General features: G+C 36.9%; 1 protein-coding gene across 1 annotated transcript; it reads left to right on the forward strand.

Moving 5' to 3' along the window:
- Nucleotides 1–19,386, forward strand: CCT2 (chaperonin containing TCP1 subunit 2). The gene is made up of 16 exons (XM_037132153.2): nucleotides 1–87; nucleotides 990–1,064; nucleotides 1,160–1,225; nucleotides 1,922–2,033; nucleotides 2,346–2,422; nucleotides 2,555–2,667; nucleotides 3,715–3,917; nucleotides 6,180–6,280; nucleotides 6,491–6,618; nucleotides 8,254–8,357; nucleotides 13,066–13,185; nucleotides 13,566–13,694; nucleotides 13,875–13,978; nucleotides 14,271–14,370; nucleotides 15,250–15,391; nucleotides 19,109–19,386. The coding sequence occupies exons 1-16, from the start codon at nucleotides 85–87 to the stop codon at nucleotides 19,137–19,139; spliced, it is 1,608 nt and encodes a 535-aa protein (XP_036988048.2). The 5' UTR covers nucleotides 1–84; the 3' UTR covers nucleotides 19,140–19,386.
- Nucleotides 19,387–20,658: the final 1,272 nt, after the last annotated feature.

Below are 20,658 nucleotides of genomic sequence, written 5' to 3' on the forward strand. Positions count from 1 at the left end.
GTGGCGTCACATCCGGCTTCTCATTCCTCTGATTTCCGGCGCGAGCTGTGAGAGAGTAGTGTGAGTGGCCAACTCGTCGGAATCATGGTGAGCCTGGCCCCACTAGCCCTACCCCGCTATACCCCGCCGTGTCCTGCCGCTCCGCCGCCCCCTTTTGTGCTTCCAACGCAGCTGGTTCCGTGTGTCCGTCCCCCGCGGCTGCCGCACGTGGTGCCGGCTGTGGCTTGCGGCCTGCGGCCCGCCCGCCCGCCCTTGAAGCCCTCGGTGCGCAGCAAGGGGAAGGGTGGGCCTCCAGGCCCGCCTGGTTCTGACATGGCCTCTCCAGAGTCCCAGAACTCCAAGGCCCGGGACTCACCCCAAGCGGAGAAATTTCTAGTGCCCCGGGCGGGTCGGCGAGGCAGGCCCCGCCTTCCTCCGGGCGGAGTTTGGGGCGGCGTGGAAGGCGCGGTCGGGTGGCAGCTAGGCCGCTGCGTTCGCTCGTGTGCTTCGCATTTGTCCCGCAGTGGCCTGCAGACCCTGCCTGCCTTATCCTTAGATAAAAATCAACTTCATTCTTGCTGTTTCTAACAGTCAATCTCTTCAGTGTATGATTTTTATTTCTGGAGCACTTGTAGCTCCAAAGCGCAAGGTCGCCTTCCTTATACAGCTTTAGAAGTCTCTCCCTCCTCTTCAAATGAATGCCCGGATGATGGAGAGCTTTGTTTGAAAAAGTACACTGTTTTGTAAATTAGTTTTTTACTTACCTACTTGCAAGTGTAATGGAAGGCATGTAAGTACATGTATTGAGGAATATTGGCGTTCAGGTGGTTACTAGGCCTATCCTGGGGATCATTTTCTAAATTAAAGAAATGTCCAGCCACTATGCTGGACACCTGAAACTAATATAAAATAATATGGAATGTTAATGCTAATTGAAAAATAAAAATGAAATTTAAAACATCTTAAAAAGAATATCGGCATTCAAACTAGTTCTTGATTTTCCTTTTTAGGCGTCCCTTTCCCTTGCACCTGTCAACATTTTCAAGGCTGGAGCTGATGAAGAGAGAGCAGAGACAGCTCGTCTGGTAAACCTTGTTCTCTTTCTTTTAAAGATCCAGTTATACTTTTACAATTGTAAGACTACAACTGATTTTGAAAATCTCTTTGATTTTTACTCCAGTCTTCCTTTGTTGGTGCCATTGCTATTGGAGACTTGGTGAAGAGCACCTTGGGACCCAAGGGCATGGTAAGAAAAACTGAATTCTTAATGTTTTCATATTGTTTTAGAGTCCTTAGTAGAAATAGACATAGTAAATGACAGTTTTTTTTTTTGATGCCCTTTAATCTTTTGAAACTTAACTCAATTATACAGGCATGGACATATTCTTCTTACTAAAAATCACAGCAGTACCCCTATGGCTGAAATCCCATTCCATGCCACTTACCTCCCCAGGGACAACTGTTATTATTAGGATGTAAATTTTCCTAGAATCTTTGTTCACTTATGTGAATGTATATTCATCTTATGTGTTTTCTTCTCTACTCATAAGATTATGCTTTTTTTTTAATCATAGATACTACTTTTACATAGTTTTTCTATAGTGTGCTTTGTTGAAATCTTGCCTCTTCAAGTGTCAAATAGTAGTCAGCATTTTGATTATTTTATAGTTTATATTTGTGACTATATTGGGTGACACTTAATTTGTTTCTATTGTTTTGGCTATTACAGAACAATAACTTTGTTTATGTGTCCCTTGATTTTCTAGTGTTTTTACCAAGGTAGATATCAAGGCTTGCTTGTGGGTGTACGCATTAAAAAAATTGTAATGGATTCTGCCAAATAGCCATCCAGAATATGTACCCATTAGCAGTATGGGAGGGTATTGATAGACCCATGTGTTAAAGATATGCTTACGTCTTTAGCCAAATACATTCCTTTTAGGACAAAATTCTGTTAAGCAGTGGTCGAGATGCCTCTCTTATGGTGACCAACGATGGTGCAACTATTCTGAAAAACATTGGTGTTGACAATCCAGCAGCTAAAGTCCTAGTTGGTGAGTCTGAAGATGATACTGTTTTGTTAACTTTGAAACACATTTTTAATAGGTTATGTTGACTTTTGATTAACTGTTTCAAACTATTGTTAAAATATAGGGTTCTGGAATGCTGTGTAATTAATTTTTATTTATGGTAAAAGTATTGCATTTTGTACCAAAAAGTTCCAAAGAATTTGTCATGTGAGGAATCCAGATAGGTGAGATTTGGATTGGTAGTGGGTATATTTGGAGGATTAGGTAAGCTACAGAGAAGTAATTTAAAAGGCAGAATCAAATATAAATGAGTTAATAATCAACTTGTTTTTTTAGATATGTCAAGGGTTCAGGATGATGAAGTTGGTGATGGCACTACTTCTGTTACTGTTTTAGCAGCGGAATTACTAAGGGTAAGACTATCTGAACAAGTTGGCTTCATTTTATTAATTGTTTTTTGCTACTGTGGTTTTGAATGTCAGAAATAACCAAGTTCTTCCTACGTTTTTTACTATTGACAAGTATTTTCCACTCTTTATTTATAGGAAGCAGAATCTTTAATTGCAAAAAAGATTCATCCACAGACCATCATTGCGGGTTGGAGAGAAGCCACAAAGGCAGCAAGACAGGCTCTGCTGAATTCTGCAGTCGATCACGGGTCAGTATGCCAGAATGGTATTACAAACATTTGACATTCTTTGTAAAGTATGCTCAACTACAAAGCCTAGAGAATACAAAAATGTACACAAACGTACTGCTGCCTCATCCTGCCCCAACATAAAACCCCACATCACCCCCCAAAGATAGCCACTAAGTTAAAGTTTGGGTTTTCATTTTTTGCCTATTCACAATAAGTAAAACAAATAGGAGCATTGTGTAGTGGGTTATTAGCCTCTTTAATGTAGTTGAATAACAGCCACATTTCTGGGTGTTAATATTCTCTGATATTTTTTAATTTTCTATAATATATATATATTTTTTAAGATTTTATTTTATTTTTAGAAAGAGGGGAAGGGAGGGAAAAAGGGAGAGAAACATCAGTGCATGGTTGTTGCTCATGTGGCCCCCACTGGGGACCTGGCCCGCAACCCAGGCATGTGCCCTGACTGGAAATCAAACTAGTGACCCCTTGGTTCACAGCCTGCAGTCAATCCACTGAGCCACAGCAACCAGGGCTTATTCTCTACAGTATTTTTAATTGAGGTATGGTGTCGATTGTTGAGGTATGTAGTATAATTTACCTATCTGGAGTTGGAGTTTTGTATCATGACAGTGTTCAGCTTCATGTTGTGACAAACTTGTTACCCCCAAAAATGTTTCAAGAAGTGAGTGTTGCTGGGTTCAAAGATTTATAATCCTCCAGAAAAAAATTTACTAATTTACACTTCCAATACCTGTGTAACAGTGCCTGTTTCCTCATGTTCTTGACAGCGTTTTGTATGCTTTTGTGTGCTTGTGTTTCTTCATTATAGTTTGTCAATTTGGTGGTGGGGAAAATAGCGCCCTTAAATTTGCATTGCTTGCTTACTGGTGAGGTTTCATTCTTATTACATGAGTCCTCACTGGTTGGGGTGAAAGTATCTATTGACATGTGAGTATCTGAATAAATTTTGAAAAGTAAAATAGGGTTGATACCAACAAAGAAGTAAGTTTAAGCATTTCATTTTAAGAAAGTCATGAGTTTTTCTATTTGATTGTTTTTTAGTTCTGATGAAGTTAAATTTCGCCAAGATTTGATGAACATTGCAGGAACAACATTATCCTCAAAACTTCTTACTCATCACAAAGATCACTTTACTAAGTTAGCTGTGGAAGCTGTTCTCAGATTGAAAGGCTCTGGTAATCTGGAGGCGATTCATGTCATCAAGAAACTAGGAGGAAGCCTGGCGGATTCCTATTTAGATGAAGGTATGTATATAATGTTGAATGTGGGCAAACAAGCTATGATGGGATGTTGAGGGGTAGGTAAATACTGAGTGAATCCTATTTTTAACTAATCAGGACTAGTAACACTTTACAAAGCCAGAAAAACCTATCTATCTTTAAGGACAGAAGTTACATTGCATTCATTTTTTGTCATTTTCATCTATCTGTTGACATTGTTCTTCATTTCACACCATCCCAGCATTTTTGGATAAAATCTAGATTCTGTTTATGCCATGAAGATATTTTCAGTCTCTAATAAGAGAAATTACACTTATTTTTCTGGAAGCCAGCTATCTTTGAATGATGCTTTCTCTCAGGATTATATGTGTTCTCCAGGAAGGGTCTAGGGTAAATCATTTAGTTGGCAGGTGTTGAGGATATACAGGGTCTGGAACAAATAATGCCCATTTTTTATTCCAAAATCATAAGCACATAATTCTGTACCATAACATCACATTCAAGCACAACATGTGAAATTTTAGGTGAACTATTGAAATTAAAACTAGAAACTATTACACACATATTATTACCCTATCAATTACACAAAAGCAGGCATTACTTCTTCCAGACCCTGTATATTTATTGGTATTCTTAAAGAGTGGTTAGTCATAACAACTGCTACTTTCCTAGTGTATTTTGTTGATAAAGTAGGAATTTCCCAAGTACCTTTACATTGTATTTACTTAATAAAATGGCCTGTAGATGGTAGTTTATGCATTCTTTTCTATAGATAAGGGGGAAAAAAAGGAGTAAGTTGTGCATTTCAATTACTGCTTTACCAGTGATTGAGAGTCCTGGCATTGCTATATATCAGTTGTGTCTTCCAAGGGAGTAACAATTCTGAAAGTATTCTTGGTTGAGTTTATGTGCAAGGGCTCTATAACATTTCCAGGAGGGGCTGTTGGTAGGAAAAGATAAAACAAGGATAGCTATCTTTGTTTAAATATCTGCTCTGTGCCAAGCATTGTAATAGGAATTTTACTTAAAATCTCATCCCTTATGATACTGACCCAGTGAATGAGTTATGTTCAGCTTACTAGAGCAGGAAGCCCAAGATGATAATGGCTTAATCAAAGTTACATATGCATCTAAGAGAAGCCCGGAGAGGCAATACTGTGCTCAAATGATAGTTCTAAATCAGCAGGGCCTTAGGCTGGTGACTAATATCTGTGCCACTGGTTATATTCTTGTTTTACAAATGAGTAACTGAGGTTGAATAAGTTTTCCCAGGTTGCTACCATATATCACCTGTGTGCAGCAGAGGGATAATTGGGGCCATATTTGTCTGACTCCATTGACCATGGCTTTTTCATTTGATCACCAGCCTCAGTTCTTTACATTTCAGTAACTTCTGGCAATTCCCTGTGTATTTGAATCTTCACAGCTTGTTTTCTCTTGTATTGGTTTTAAGCTAATGATAGCAGACTTAATACCTTTACATTGTAACCCACATTCCTGTGTATGTAGTATGTTGTATATCTGAGATAAAAGTTTCAAAATACTGTGTTTACTCTAGATATTTGTGCTGTGCTCTTAAATTTTTGTTTCATATAATTTTTAAATTACCTGCTAAAATGATTTTTATAATCATTGTTCTAGTGGAATGCTTTATAGGGTCTCTCTAGGAGCTTAGACGAGGTCTAAGCATTAAAGTCTTAAATTAGACTTAAGTGTATTCTTTGAAAGTATTGGGTTGGCCAAAAAGTTGGTTTGGTTTTTTTCTGTAAGATGGTTCTAGTAAGCGTTTAGTTGTCTTTAATTTCATGCAAAACAGTTTTGTTAGATTGTATTGTGACAGCTGTTATATCAGTGTGCATTAAAAAAAACATCAAAATTAGTGAATTCAAGAAAGGTAAAAATGTAACTGAAGTACAAAAAAAGATTTATGCAGTGTATAGAGAAGGTGTTATGACTGATTGAATGTGTCAAAAGTAGTTAGCAAAGTTTCATGCTGGAGATTTCTTGCTGGATGATGCTCTGTGGTCAGGTAGACCAGTAGAAGTTGGTAGCAATCAAATCAAGACATAAATTGAGAACAATCAACATTGTACTATATGGGAGATAGCCAAAATACTCAAAATATGCAACTCAATAGTTATTGGTGAAAATTTGAAAAATGTGTCTTATTTTACAGAAAAAAACTAAAGACTTGTCAGCCAACCCAGTAATTTGATAAAGCAGACTTCATAAGAGTTACTAACTTGACCCTGAAATGTTTAATACAATACTCTCCTCATATTGTAGGCTTTCTGTTGGATAAAAAAATTGGGGTAAATCAACCAAAGCGAATTGAAAATGCTAAAATTCTTATTGCAAATACTGGTATGGATACAGACAAAATAAAGGTATGCTTACATTTCTTGAAACTTTTATTTCTAGCTGCTATAAACTCGGGCTGGGAATCAATTGCTCCCAAAAGCTTAGGATATATATGTGAATATATATACACACAAGCAAACATTTTTTGGTGTATTTACATAAAAATGTTTACATATGCTATGGGACTCTGAAGAGTAATTAAAGTGATGCTGTTTTTCTGCTTTCCCCTTTCTTAGATATTTGGTTCTCGTGTAAGAGTCGATTCTACAGCAAAGGTAGCAGAAATAGAACATGCAGAAAAAGAAAAAATGAAAGAGAAAGTTGAACGTATTCTTAAGCATGGGATAAATTGCTTTATTAACAGGTCTGTGTGTTCTTATGCTAACCTTATTTGTATCTAAGAAAGGATTTTTTCCTAAAAAGACTTATGGAAATACCTTATATTTAGCGATTTATTTAGGAGCTATTTTATTTTTTCAAATATAAATATAATTATATAGCAAGTCATTTGCATTATAATAATTTAAGGTAAACTTTGTGATTACACTTAAACCTTTTTCTGTTAACAGTAATAGTTTTTTGATTTGGCAGTTACTAGTTTTGACTATAGTATACATATATTTGGCGGAAAGTTAATTTTGTATTAAATAATGGGAGTTTGAAGTAGCAGAAAGCTAATAGCATAGAAATAAAACAATAGAGATAAAAATAAAAAGAATTTAAAGGCTTTTAATTTGTATGAAAAAATATACATAAGCCTTTCTACGTATTCTAAGATTTTATTTATATATTCTTAGAGGGGCAGAAAGAGGGATAGAAACATCAATGAGTGGATGTCTTTTTGCACACCCCCTACTGGGTTCCTGGCCCACAACTCAGGCGTGTGCCTTGCTTGACTGGGAATTGACCAGAGGCCCTTCGGTTGGCAAGTCAGCACTCAGTCCACTGAGCCACACCAGCCAGGGCTCATATATTCTTAATTACTAGTATTTAAGGCTTTTATGGATTTTTTAAATGAGGAAAACATCAAGAGGAACAGCACAGTTCAGTGAAACGGTCTTAGTTAACTTTGAGAGATGATGTTTGAGGAAAAATAATTGTTTTAGGCCAAATGTTTGTTGGCTTTTGAAAAGTAAGGTTGTAAATTTCTGTGTGATCTATGAATCTGATAACGCACATTTTGCCTAGCAGTGCATTATAAAATTATAGGTGTTTTTTTTTCTTGAACTTACAAACTTTTAGACAGATGTTTTTACTTTTGTTGTAAAAGTAACATGTTTATTTTGGAATGTAGAAAAGTATAAAGAAGAAGCAATCCAGGGTCTTAACCTCAGGAATTCTTTCCTTTAAGTTGACTTCTGTGTGTGGTGGTCTAATTTGTTATTCACTTAGTTGTGATCATGTGCTATAAATTCGTGATTCACTTTTTTTTTTTTTTAATACTACATCGACACAATAAATACACAAAATTAATAGAAATTACCTGAAGGAAATAGCAGGCCACCATCACTTTTTAAATCAAACAGTACATACTGTTACTTAAAATTACAAACTTTTAAATAATTTTTAATTGTCATTTATACACATATATTCTCGTAGGGGACATTGGGGTTACTGGCAAATTTTGTTATTCTACATAAAAATTCTTACAAATATCTTCATTATATGTTTTAATATCTAATTTTCTTGCTGCAGATTATCAACAGTAGAATTAAGGCATTTGAGTATTGTGGTTTTGATACATTGCTGTTGAATTGCTTTCTAGTTTATACCAATAGCAATATTGTAAAAAACTTGTTTGTAATACTAGCATAGATGCACTAGTGTTATAGTTTATAAATTATTGTATATTTAAGAAATTTTTATCTTGTTCTGATTTATATTTCATTGATAACTGTTGAGGTAAAATTTTTTCTGTCCCCCCCCATGGTTTAATTTTTGTTAGTCTGTGGTATTTTATCTTGTGATGTAACAGTGTATTTATGTATTTTATTTATAGGCAATTAATTTATAATTATCCTGAACAGCTCTTTGGTGCCGCTGGTGTTATGGCCATTGAGCATGCAGATTTCGCAGGTGTGGAACGCCTGGCTCTTGTCACAGGTATGGGGGAAAGTCATTCATTTCTAGCAAGCATAACAGTCAGTCTTGGATTTATTGAGTTTTCGTATAGTTGACTCTTTGAAAGGTACAGGGTGAGTTAGAGATGCCAACTCCCAGCCTCAGGCAGTTGAAAATCTGCATATAACTTCTGACTTTGCAAAAACTTACAGTCAGCCCTTCTCACCCAATTGCAGTGAAGAAGGTGATCCTTGAATAACATAGGTTTGAACTGCACGGGTTTAGCTTTTTACGCCCACTTATAAGTAGAACCATGGAATTCAAACTCATGTTGTTCAAGGGTTAACTGTATATGTAACACATTGCTGAGAGTACAAAGAAATCCCTTTGAGTTAGTCTGAAATCTCATGTATACTTTTTGGCTCTCTTTAGTTTAGTTACATTATTTTTGTTTTTTATAAAGACTTTATATATTTTTAGAGGGGAAGGGAAGGAGAAAGAGAGGGAGAGAAGCATCTCTCAGTTGCTTATTATACACCCCCGACTTGGGACCTGGCCTGCAACCCAGGCATGTACCCTCACTGGGAATCGCACTGGCAACTTCGGTTCGCAGGCAGTGCTCAGTCTACTGAGCCACACTAGCCAGGGCAGTTACATTATATTTAATATGCTAAATTATACGCTAGGTTTATCATTGGTATAGATGACTTTTTGTTGTGTTATTTTAAAGATACGTACTATGTTATCTTTCAAAAACCCATAGGGCCACAGTCCTAAACATAAAATCTATAAACTAGAGCTTAAAAAAAAGAATCTTAATGTCTTTATCTAGTAAATGCCTTACTTATTTTTAGTGCTAAGTGAGTAGTTTAGTGCTTTGTGCCATATATAATAGTACAGTTATGATAGAAATCTTTACTGAACACTTAAACAAATGACAGAGTGGGTTTCATTAAGTTTTGAAAATTTCTGAAAGTAGTAAACATTAAAATAGGTGTGAAACAGTCTGGCAGTGTATGATGAAAAGTTGGTATTCTCCAGCATCCACCCTTCTGTAGAGGTATGAGTGATGTAATTCCAGTTGTGTGCAATAGAAATGGTGTTTATAGGTAAGGTATGTCTAAATCAAAGTGATACAGAGTGCAACTTGTTAACTTTCTATTTGTGATAATGGTTTTTAAAGTAACCTCTAAGTAACCCTGGAAGGACTAAGCATTAAAAACTTACTCTCTTTTAACTTTTAGGTCCCGGAAAATAAAGGAGTAGGTTGGAAAGTTGGTTGGGGACCTGGCAATGAGAATGAAGGAGAGTGGGGTTTAGGGTGGAAAGCCACTGGGTATGGTGACTTTGGTTTGGAACTGCCCTGAGTGTTCAAAGAAATTAAAGGATACTAATTAATGTAGAGGGTAGAATTGGCCTCATCTCAGAATTCTTAAGCCATTTTTAATAATCTGAGAAGCATAATCTTCTGACCCAAAAAGACACATTTTCATTTTATTTATTAATTCGAAATGTGTTTGCCTGCTGTAGTTAAAGCCATTGCTTAGCCATGTTTAACCATGGCTAAAGCCAGTTTAGCCATGGCAAAAGCCATTGCACACTTGATGCTTAAGGTGATAAAACTTAAGATGCTCGTGTTTGTGTAACTCCTTTAATTAAGCAACAAAATTAGACATAAAGAAATGTAAATGATAGCACATTGATGGGATAAGTTAGTGATACATGAAATTGCCACATACACTCAGAAGAAAATTTACTGCACCAAGTGTACCAACCGAGGTTGACCCCGTGGTGGCTCCCATCCTATTAGCTTATATGAAGTCATAGTGTGTGAAATGGGTTTTTACAGATACCAAGAAATACCTTGTAAGCAGATAGAGAGGAGTGAGTGTAGGGTAAGTGAAAATACTCAAAGGCCAAATTAGTCTCATTTTTGGGATGTGCCCCAAACACCAATAGGATCTTTTTATCTAGAAAACAAAGTCTCAGAAATTTGCCAACCAAAAAGAATTATAGCCATGTAGATTATCAATTTAAGTTAGTAGAGTTGGGAAGACCAGGCTTCTTTTTAAAAATTGTAAAGTAGACATATGTATAAAGCATCAATTATTCAGCAGATACATCAATAAGATGAAGAGGTATTCTGCTTTATTAAAAGAGAGGTGGATGAGCTAGAGAAGAGGATTTTAAAATGGAAATCTAATGTGCTTAATTAGGATCCAGGAAAGAAAATGGCTAGCCCTTTCAATTTACAGCGTGGAGGAGGGAGGGGAAAACAGGAATAGAAATACGACATAAGGAATAAAATGAATTTACTTTTTTGACACTTCAAATAAGTTTGCTCTGAGAAATTCTCAGTATATATTTCCCCTTTCTAGGTCTTATAAGGGTCTAGGTCTTTCTGCCATTTTAGTTATTGTCATAATTAGCAGGTACAAAGTGCCCATTAAGCTGTTCGAAAAGTTCATACATCCGTTGACATAATAGGACTAATCAGGTATTTTCATTTTTGTCTGGGAAATTGGGTCATAAGGGTACTGATTTTCTAGACTGGATTCAGAAAATAATCTGTATTTAAATGTAGACTTAAAAGTAAATGTTAAAGTTTCCATTTAGGGGGCTTCCAGCAAAGATGGAGGCGTACGTAGACACGCTGTGCCTCCTCGCACAACCAAAAGAAGGACAAAAATTTAAAAACAAAGAACAAACAGAACTGACAGAAAATCAAACACTGTGGAAGTCAGACAATTAAGGAGTTAAAGAAGACATTCATCCAGACTGGTAGGAGGGTCAGAAACAGGCAGCCAGGCAGAGAGGACTCCCTGCAAGGCTGCAGCTGGCAGACCGGCAAGGCAGCGGATTGAGGACTGGGTTCCACGTTCATTTGCAGATAAACTGGGAGAAACAACTGGGGAGCTGGGTGGACTGTATAATCCAGGCCCCCAGGGCGGGGAAATAAAACCTCAAACCATTGATTGAAAACACCTGTGGGGATTGAGGCAGTGGGAGAAACTCCCAGCCTCATAGGAGAATTTGTTGGAAAGAACCACAGGGTCTTAGAACGTACACAAACTACCCACCTGGGAATCAGAGCCAGAGGGGCCCCATTTGCTTGTGGGAAGTGGGGGAAGTGACTGAAATCCAGCAGAGAGTGGAGCAAACACTATTGTTCCTTCTGTGACTCCTCCCCCACATACAGTGTCACAACAGTGATGTGGTTGCCCCGCCAAGCCCAAATGAGAGAACAGATCAAAGCTCCAGAGAAAACACAACTAAGCATTGAAGCGGTAGCCAACCTATCAGATGCACAGTTCAAAACACTGGTAATCAGGATGCTTACAGAATTGGTTGAATTTGGTCACAAATTAGATGAAAAAATGAAGGCTACGCTAAGTGAAATAAAGGCAAATGCACAGGAAACCAATAGTGATGGGAAGGAAACTGAGACTCAAATGACAGTGTGGACCAGAAGAAAGAAAGAAACATCCAACCAGAAAAGAATGAAAAAACAAGAATTCAAAAAGAGAGGCTTAGGAACTTCTAGGACATCTTTAAACGTTCCAACATCTAAATTATAGGGGTACCAGAAGAAGAGGAAGAGCAACAAGTGGAAAAGTTATTTGAACAAATAAAGGAGAACTTCCCCAATCTGGCAAATGAAATAGACTTCTAGGAAGTCCAGGAAGCTCAGAGTCCCAAAGAGGTTGGATCCAAGGGAGGAGCACAGCAAGGCACATCATAATTATATTAGCCAAGATTAAAATGAAGGAGAGAATTTTAGAAGTAGCAAGAGATAAGGGGACAGTTGCCTACAAAGGAGGTCCCATGAGACTGTCAGTTGATTTCTTAAGAGACCTTACAGGTAAGAAGGGGCTGGAAAGAAATATTCCAAGTCATAAAAGGTAAGTCATCCAAGATTGATCTATCCAGCAAAGCTTTCATTTAGAATGGAAGGACAAATAAAGTGCTTCTCAGATAAGGTCAAGTTAAAGGAGTTCATCACTAAACCCTTCTTATTGAAATGTTAAAGGAATTTATCTAAGAAAAAGAAGATAAATATGAACAGTACAATGACAGCAAACTTACATCATTCGCAATCATACCAAAAATGAGCAAACAACTAGAACAGGAACAGAACTACAGAAATGGAGATCACATGGAGGGTTATCCACAGGGGAGGGGGAAAGGGGGGAAAGGTACAGAGAAAAAAATAGCATAGATGATAGGTAGAAAATAGATGGGGGGAGGGTAAGAATAGTATAGGAACCATAGAAGACAAAGAACTTAATATGTATGACCCATGAACGTGAACTAAAGTGGGGGAATGTGGGTGGGAGGGGGTGTGGAGGGGAGTGAAGGGGGAAAAATGGGACAACTAATAGCATAATCAAAAAAATATATTTTTTTTAAAGTTTCCATTTAACCTTTAGGGGGCAGTAGTATACACTGTCTGCATAGGTCTGAAGCCAGACTGCTTGGATTTGAATCCCACCTTTATCTTACTTGTTCAAGCTGTGTAACCATGGATAAGAAACTAAATATCTTTTTGCCTTTATTTTGTCATTTCTAAGTGGAATAATAATGGGCCATATTTCATTAGGATTGTTTTAAGAGTAATCAGTTTCATAAGAGGTGTTTCAAAGAGTGCTTCACATATAATCAACTTAAAAAGGTTTTATCTGTTAATTACTGCTTGTTCAAAAGCAAATTTTAAACCTGTTAATGCATTTAATTATATTTATGTTCATAGGTGGTGAAATTGCCTCTACCTTTGACCACCCAGAACTAGTGAAGCTTGGAAGTTGCAAGCTTATTGAGGAAGTAATGATTGGAGAGGACAAGCTCATTCACTTTTCTGGGGTGGCCCTTGGTGAGTGATTATGTAGATCTTGGTTTAGGATCCTATATCCTTGCTAGGCTCTGTTAAAGTGAAAGAAACAATTACATCGTCACTAGAATATGATATGTTTTAATTCTCATGGAGCATGATAACATGTTAATTTTGATGTTTCGAGATCACCCTTATGTTAATCTTACCTTTGTGAACAGTGCATTTTCAACATAGTTGTTTTTTAGATAACAGTTATTATGAATATGAATGGTCAGCAAAGAGAATGTGTAACAGTGGAAGACATGTCAGCTTTCAAGATAAAGTAATATAACTAACACCTATATGAATGATAGGAGGCAAATTTTTGTTTTATAATTAAATGCTCACTGTGACATAAGAATATTATTTTTTAACATTAGGTGAAGCTTGCACAATTGTTCTTCGTGGTGCCACTCAACAAATTTTAGATGAAGCAGAAAGATCTTTGCATGATGCTCTTTGTGTTCTTGCCCAAACTGTGAAAGATTCTAGAACAGTTTATGGAGGAGGTAAAACATTTTATTTATTTTCTTAAAATACAGTATAAATTGTTTGTGGTTTTAAGGGTTCTTATAGAAACCATATATTGCTTCTGCACTTAATTTTAAAATGCTTGACATATCTGAGGGAAGTCACTGTCTTTGAGACAGCTAAGCATAATGATATTTTATTGGGTTTTTAATCCACAGGCTGCTCTGAGATGCTGATGGCTCATGCTGTGATGCAGCTTGCCAGTAAAACACCAGGTAAAGAAGCTGTTGCAATGGAGTCTTTCGCAAAAGCACTGAGAATGGTAAGTTGAAAGAAGAGGTGTGAACTTAAATTTTGTTGGTGTCGATGGTTTTTAAGTGGATATATTTTTCTAACTTGGGCAGAAAATGTTTTTTTTCTTGGTCTTAAGAAAAAGAGCAGGATCACAGCACCTTTAAATTTAATTCTGGAGTTTATCTTCTTTATGAGCTGTAATTAAAAAGAAGCAGATTTTACAATGTTTCCAAATATGTAATTTTTAAAAGCTATCCTAGTTAGGCATTATTGAATTTTACTAGAATAGGTAGTAACCATTTGTCTTCTTCACTTCATAGTTGCCGACTATAATAGCTGACAATGCGGGCTATGACAGTGCAGATCTGGTGGCCCAGCTCCGAGCTGCCCACAGCGAAGGTGATACAACTGCTGGACTCGGTAAGGAATCAGCTGGGGCCTTGGAATTGTCAAGAGTAACGCTTTACCAAGTTTTTTTGATAATGAATTCTCATGATAACCATATAAAACACTTTTTTGGCTCTTTTGTAAGCATTACATATTCTAGGAAAATATTTTACTTCTTATACTCAACACTGCCAAACTTTGTTATTCCATAAAGGGTGTGAATGTAGTTTGGAGATTTGTAACTAGTTTGTTATATTATGGTTATAGAATTAAAGTACGCAAACAGTTACATTCCAAAGTAAATGTAAACTTGACTATATCTCTTACAATATAAGCCACATTAACTCCCAGTCTCACGGTAAACTACTTCTGAGACGTTCTTGAATGCAGATCTCTGCTACATAGACAAAAGTGTGGCCAAAAAGGTAAACTTAGTTCAGATTGAAAAATATCCCAATAATCTAGGACCTTATGGGAATCATCTTAGAGGGTAGATAATCCTGTCACTGGACAAGAGGGAGTTGATGAATTATGATCTGTATGAAGATGAAAGTAAGTTTCTCTTCTCACAAGAAGAAAAATAGATGACATCTAAATTCTCTCATCCAGTCAAGGTTCCATGGTACTTAATGATGAGAAGTTCTTTGTAGTAATTTTACATATGTAAGTAGATTAAGATAAGTGATCTATGTTTTGTATAAATTTTTCATTATTTGACGTAGTTGTTCTCCATTAATACATATAGTCAGTACGTGTTTTGATTTTTTAAAGATTTTTCTTGAGTGATAGAGTTGAGTAATTTGGTGTTGTAGTTTTATTTTTCATGAGAGGATTAATTTTATTTAAGTCATTAGTGATGTTTTGATACTTGTTAAAACTGTAGTTTATTTAGTAAATGCATTTTCTTTTCAGATATGAAGGAAGGTACTATTGGCAATATGGCAATATTGGGTATAACAGAAAGTTTCCAAGTAAAGCGACAAGTTCTTCTGAGTGCGGCTGAAGCGGCAGAGGTGATTCTCCGTGTGGACAACATTATCAAAGCAGCACCAAGGTATATTGTAGCACTGGAAAACATTTCTTAGAAAAAGCTACTAACATGGAAACAAAAAAATAGGTAACTGCATATAATGGTAGTTGATAGAAAGTGTAGCCATTTTTGCGTAGATGAAAGTATTATGCAAGTTATTTTAAAACAGGTTATCACAGCTCTTAGATTTAAGCCAGGAAAGCTTAGTGGGGAGAGCAGGGTATGGTGACATGGAATAGCTCTTAGCTCTTAGGCTCGTAAAGAGCCAGGCTTGGAATGGTCAAGAACCAGAGAGCTTTTGGGCAGGGGTGTAGTAGTAGAAACTGAGGTCTTTTTCCCATGATGGGTCCGCTCCAGTTGTTTTCTGTCCTAGTATACTTTTCCATATCGACATTCTTTTTTTTTAAGATTTTATTTATTTAATTTTAGAGAAGGGAAGGGTGGGAGAAAGGGAGAGAAACATCAGTGTGTGGTTGCACCTCATGTGGCTCCCACTGGGAACCTCTCCTGCAACTCAGGCATGTGCCTTGACTGGGAATCGAACCAGTGACCCTTTGGTTTGCAGCCTGCACTCAATCTACTAAGCTACCAGCCAGGGCTTATTGACATTCTTAAGCATGTAATTAGCACAGTTCTTTACATGTTCTTACACCAGTAGTTTTTCTAAAATACCGAATTCTTTTAAAAAGAATTCTCATTTGCATAAAAATGGTTAAATGACCCTAGCTGGTATGGCTCAGTGGATTGAGCACAGGCCTGCTAACCATAGGGTCACTGGTTTGATTCCCAGTCCGGACGTGTGCCTGGGTTGCAGGCCAGGTCCCCAATAGGGGCCGCATGACAGGCAACTAGACTGATGTTTCTCTTCCTCTTTTTCTCATCCCTCCCTTCCCCTCTCTCTAAAAATAAATAAAATCTTTTTTAAAAATGGTTAAATGGCCAGAAAATTTTAACTTTTGAAAATTTATTTAATCATTTTAATTTTTCTTATTAATAGTCACCAAAACCATTTATTTTATCTCTTGGTGGTAGTTCAGGGAGGGGATAGTGCTTTAGACCAGGAGATGGAAGTGAAGGCGGTGAGAAGTGGTCGATAAAAGATGCATATTTTGAAGGTAGGGTCAGCAGGATTTGATTGTGGGTTGGATACATGGTGTGAGAAGAAAGAAGATTCTGGGTAATTCTATGTTTTGGTAGGGAGAAATAAGGAGTTTCTCTTAATTGAGATGGGAAAGGCTTTGGGAGGGAAGAAGTGCATTTCAATTTGGGATATTTGAGTGTCTTTTGATGATTCAGTTGGTTTGTTCTTTCTGTAGTTTAGGAGAGAAGTTGGAGCTGTTATAAATTTAGGTGTTGTCAGCTTATATGTAGTATTTAAAGCCATTAGACTGGTACGTCCTCAAGAGAATTAATGTAGTAAAAGGAGGAAAGCGGTTTTAGGGACTGAGTACTAGAAAATTCTGGTTATAAGTTTGCAAAGATTCAGAGCAACCAGCAAAGGACACTGGAGTGTAAAGAATGAATAATTATTTAAACTGTTGGAGGAACAAATATGAAGGACACAGGGACGAGAACTAAGGGGGGTGAAAATGGGAGGGAGGTGGGGAGCAAGGGGCAGGGGGGCTGGGATGGAAGAAATAGACAAAAAACTGTACTTGAAAAATAACTAAATAAAATTATTTAAAAAATAATTATTTAAACCGAGTGATGGCCACAAGAGGGTTCATGATACAGTCTCTGCTTCTATATGCATTTGAAATTTTACATAACACAGATTTTTTAAAGATTGGTTGGTAGGGAGTTGCTACTGAGGTGGGAGGAAAAACCAAGGGAACAAGTGTCCAGAAGCAAAATGAAGGATCTAGGGAGGAGGAGTGATCAATTGTCAAAATGATGCAAGTAGGTTAAGTAAGACAAGGTAAGGATGGCAAATTGACCTTAACAATGGATTTAGTAACAGAGGCAATTGGTAATCTTGACAAGCTGTTTAGTGGAGTGGAGGGAGTGGGCAAAGAGGAATTGGAGAGAGTATATATAGACTGCTTTTTGGAGGAGCCTTGTGAATGGAAGCGCAGAAATGGGGTAGTAGGTAGAGGAGGTGTAGGTGTTTACTTTAAAAATTCAGTTTAAGTGGGAGCAATTTTCTAGAGAGCAAATGATTGCACGGAAGTGGAGCTGTCCACTAAGCAGCTGCAAGAGGGAATGGGAGATCAGAGAACAAGAGCAGGAGTTGGTTTTGGACAGGAGCACAGGGAGTTCATCTGTAGTAACAGGAGGGAGGTAGGAATGCTACTAGGAAATGGCACCTGAAATGCACTGAGTTACAGAGGACCTTTTTTGTGCAGAACCTTGCAGTACTTATTTCATTGGTGTCTGTGAGTGGTAGCTATCCTAATATTACTATATTAGGGGAAGTAAAGTAGAAAATAGTGATTCGGATGTAGAGAGAACAGATGAAATGCTATTTAAATCCACTGTGACATGTAGTGGAAAGAGAAGCAGGCCGAAAAAATCTAGAGATTCTATGCTTCTTGTATTGGCAGGATAGGATAATGAAGAGTACTTCCTCACTGGTTTTCCATGTTTTGAAATGGAAAATTAGTGAGAGGAGGAATTGACAGAAAGGTTTTTTGGAAGTAGTTCCACTAAAGATTAAGGGCAGTTATGTTTTCTGTTGTCTTTAAGCAGAATGATAGCAAAAGGAAACAATTCTATAATTAAACTTTTCTGACTTGGGATCAAGGTCACATAACCACATTCACTCAGAAATTTTCACAGTAGTTCAGCTCCCTCAACCACCTTTGAAACACACATTCTTAATATCTAGCTTGATCTGGTAACACTGTTTTAGAGGTTTAAGCATCTATTAAATATATCAGAAATTCTGCTATATGGGGTGTGGACTTTTCATGCTAGTTAGTAACACCCAGGGAACCCTTTGACAGCTGCTTGATAACTTTTCCTGTAGTGACATCTTTTAGCATCCTTTAGTCAGACTCCCACTAGCCACCATGGTTGGAAGGGTTTATATGATTCCAGTATGCTGTACTCCTTGGGTCTGCTTGTAATCTTTTCTGCTTCTTTTAACCATTGTGCTTACCTCTAGAAGCAGAGTTTCTCAAGCACTTGCTCCTCGACAAGGCATTAAGTAAAAAAATTGCACTAGTACCCACACCATGTCATCTTCCTGAGCCATTCAGTATGTGGTTAGCAGAGAATAAAAGTTTAACATCTAAGATGCAAGAAGTACTAATGGCAAGTTGCTGGACCCCATCAGCACCTTACCTATTGACATTTGTTTTCTTCAGTTAGAAAGATCATACAGAGATTTTCATTTAGAGGCCCCAAAGCATTTGTACAACTTCTGGTTAAGAGTAACTATCTTTGACTAATTTAGTAAGATTCCTTAATACATAATTAGTTGAAAATATGAATTAACCATTTCCTGAAAAATACATGTTATCATTTTCTCAAAAATAACATTTGTCAAGTAAGTCATTTGGACAAGAAGTTAAGAACTTGCTAAATTAATACAGACCTTCATATTCCACAGATTTTTGTAATGTCCTCTTAATAAAATGGTAATTGAGGGATGCATGGGTAGATATAAAATTGGGTTATAATGGTCTTAAAATTAGGATTCTAGCGGTGTTTGTATTTAATATAAATTTTGATTACAATCATGCTTTTCATTTTCACCATTGACTTCTTTCTTAAGTTTGTATTGTATAATCCTTGCAGGAAACGTGTGCCTGACCACCACCCTTGTTAAGCATTCCCGTTTGCTGTTAAGTGCTCTGGACCAGTTCATAGTAAAGTTGTTCGGAAGACTTTGACTTCTTAAAGACGACTGTGGAATCCAAGTTTATCAGTGGTTCTTATGTCATAAGTTTGGACATTTAGCTGACCTTTTACTTTAACATGGGTCTAATTTATTTGCTGTCCATTTTCCATAAAATTTAGTTGATTTAAAAGTCCATTTCTCATACTGTGCACCAGAATAAAAATTTGAACAGTTACTTAGTTGTTACCTCTCTCAGTGATTTCTTGCTTCTTATAACTTAATGGATATGAATGATTGTAATTTCACTAGAGTTGTTTCAGCTTAACTACTGATTTATGAAATGGTTATCTTGGTTAATACAAGTCCAAGTCATATGTGGTAAACATACACTAGTGTTTTGGTTCTCAATTATACATAATCTTTAGTAACTAACCATTTATTTTTATTTAGTGAAACTACCATAGTCTTTAGTACTCATATAATTTTGTGGAATCTTAACTACTACCTCATTATATGGAAAAGCTTACATGGGAAAAATTTAACGGTGGTTTCTGTTACTTTGAAAGAGTTATAGGTTTAATGCTGGTTGTTGCAAGCTGCTTGAATTACCTTTGACGCTTTATAAGGTAATGCTCTTTTAAAGAAGGCAGGCTTTGTTAAGACTTCAGTGTTATTGCTAGGTTTTTTGTTTTTTTGAAGAGTTATTTATTTATCTTTAGAGGGGAAGGGAAGGAGAGAGGGAGAGAAACATCAATGTATGGTTGCCTCTAGTGCGTCCCCTGCAGGGAACCTGCCTGCAACCCAGGCATGTGCCCTGACTGGGAATCGAACCGCGATCCTCTGGTTCACAGGCCCATGCTCAAAGGTTTTTTCTTTTAAGCAGATGGATTCTAGAGAGAGAATGATAATGGGTATAAGTATGTGCTGAGTTTAATGGTCATTTTAGATTTGGAGGTTATTTATACAGCATTGTATAGCAGAATGCACATGAAGTAAAATGAGAAAGCCCAGTAGTAGGTAATAGGTTTTTACTGGGTATCCATCTCTGTGCATCATGGAAAGACATTTTATTTCTAGGGAACAGCAAGAGGATTTTAAAGAAACACTGAATTAACCAACCTTTTTGTTTTGTTTTTTTTCTAAAAGTTTGTTTCAACCTTTTATTACTATTTTGTAGAAGCTGTTAAAACTGAAAAAAATTGGTTTCCTTTGTTGTGATGCTAGCTTTTGTCTTCCAATATTCACATAAAGGAGAAATATGCTGAGATCATTAAAGAGTAATACTAATTTTATACTTTATAGCAGTACTGTTTGCTGCATGATTTTTTAAGTACTTTATCATGCATGATGACATTAGTTTACATCCCACAGTGCCAGTGGAGCAGATGAGCATATCAAAATAACTTGCAGAGGTTTCAGTGAGAGAGGTGCATTTAAGCATCTCTCCTGAGGGACCAGATGGCCTACAGTAGCATTTTATTTCTAAAAGCATTCTTGGGCACATTTT

This window comes from Artibeus jamaicensis, unplaced genomic scaffold (genome assembly GCF_021234435.1).
Source record: "Artibeus jamaicensis isolate MK-2021 breed Jamaican fruit bat unplaced genomic scaffold, CSHL_Jam_final contig_233, whole genome shotgun sequence".
Taxonomy (NCBI): domain Eukaryota; kingdom Metazoa; phylum Chordata; class Mammalia; order Chiroptera; family Phyllostomidae; genus Artibeus; species Artibeus jamaicensis.

Bases quoted from the DNA above. Each gene is read 5' to 3' on its own strand.
- CCT2 (XM_037132153.2), top strand. The intron at 8,358-13,065 runs GTATGGGGGAAA...TTATGTTCATAG, and splicing joins ACGCCTGGCTCTTGTCACAG to GTGGTGAAATTGCCTCTACC. The intron at 13,695-13,874 runs GTAAAACATTTT...TTTAATCCACAG, and splicing joins TAGAACAGTTTATGGAGGAG to GCTGCTCTGAGATGCTGATG.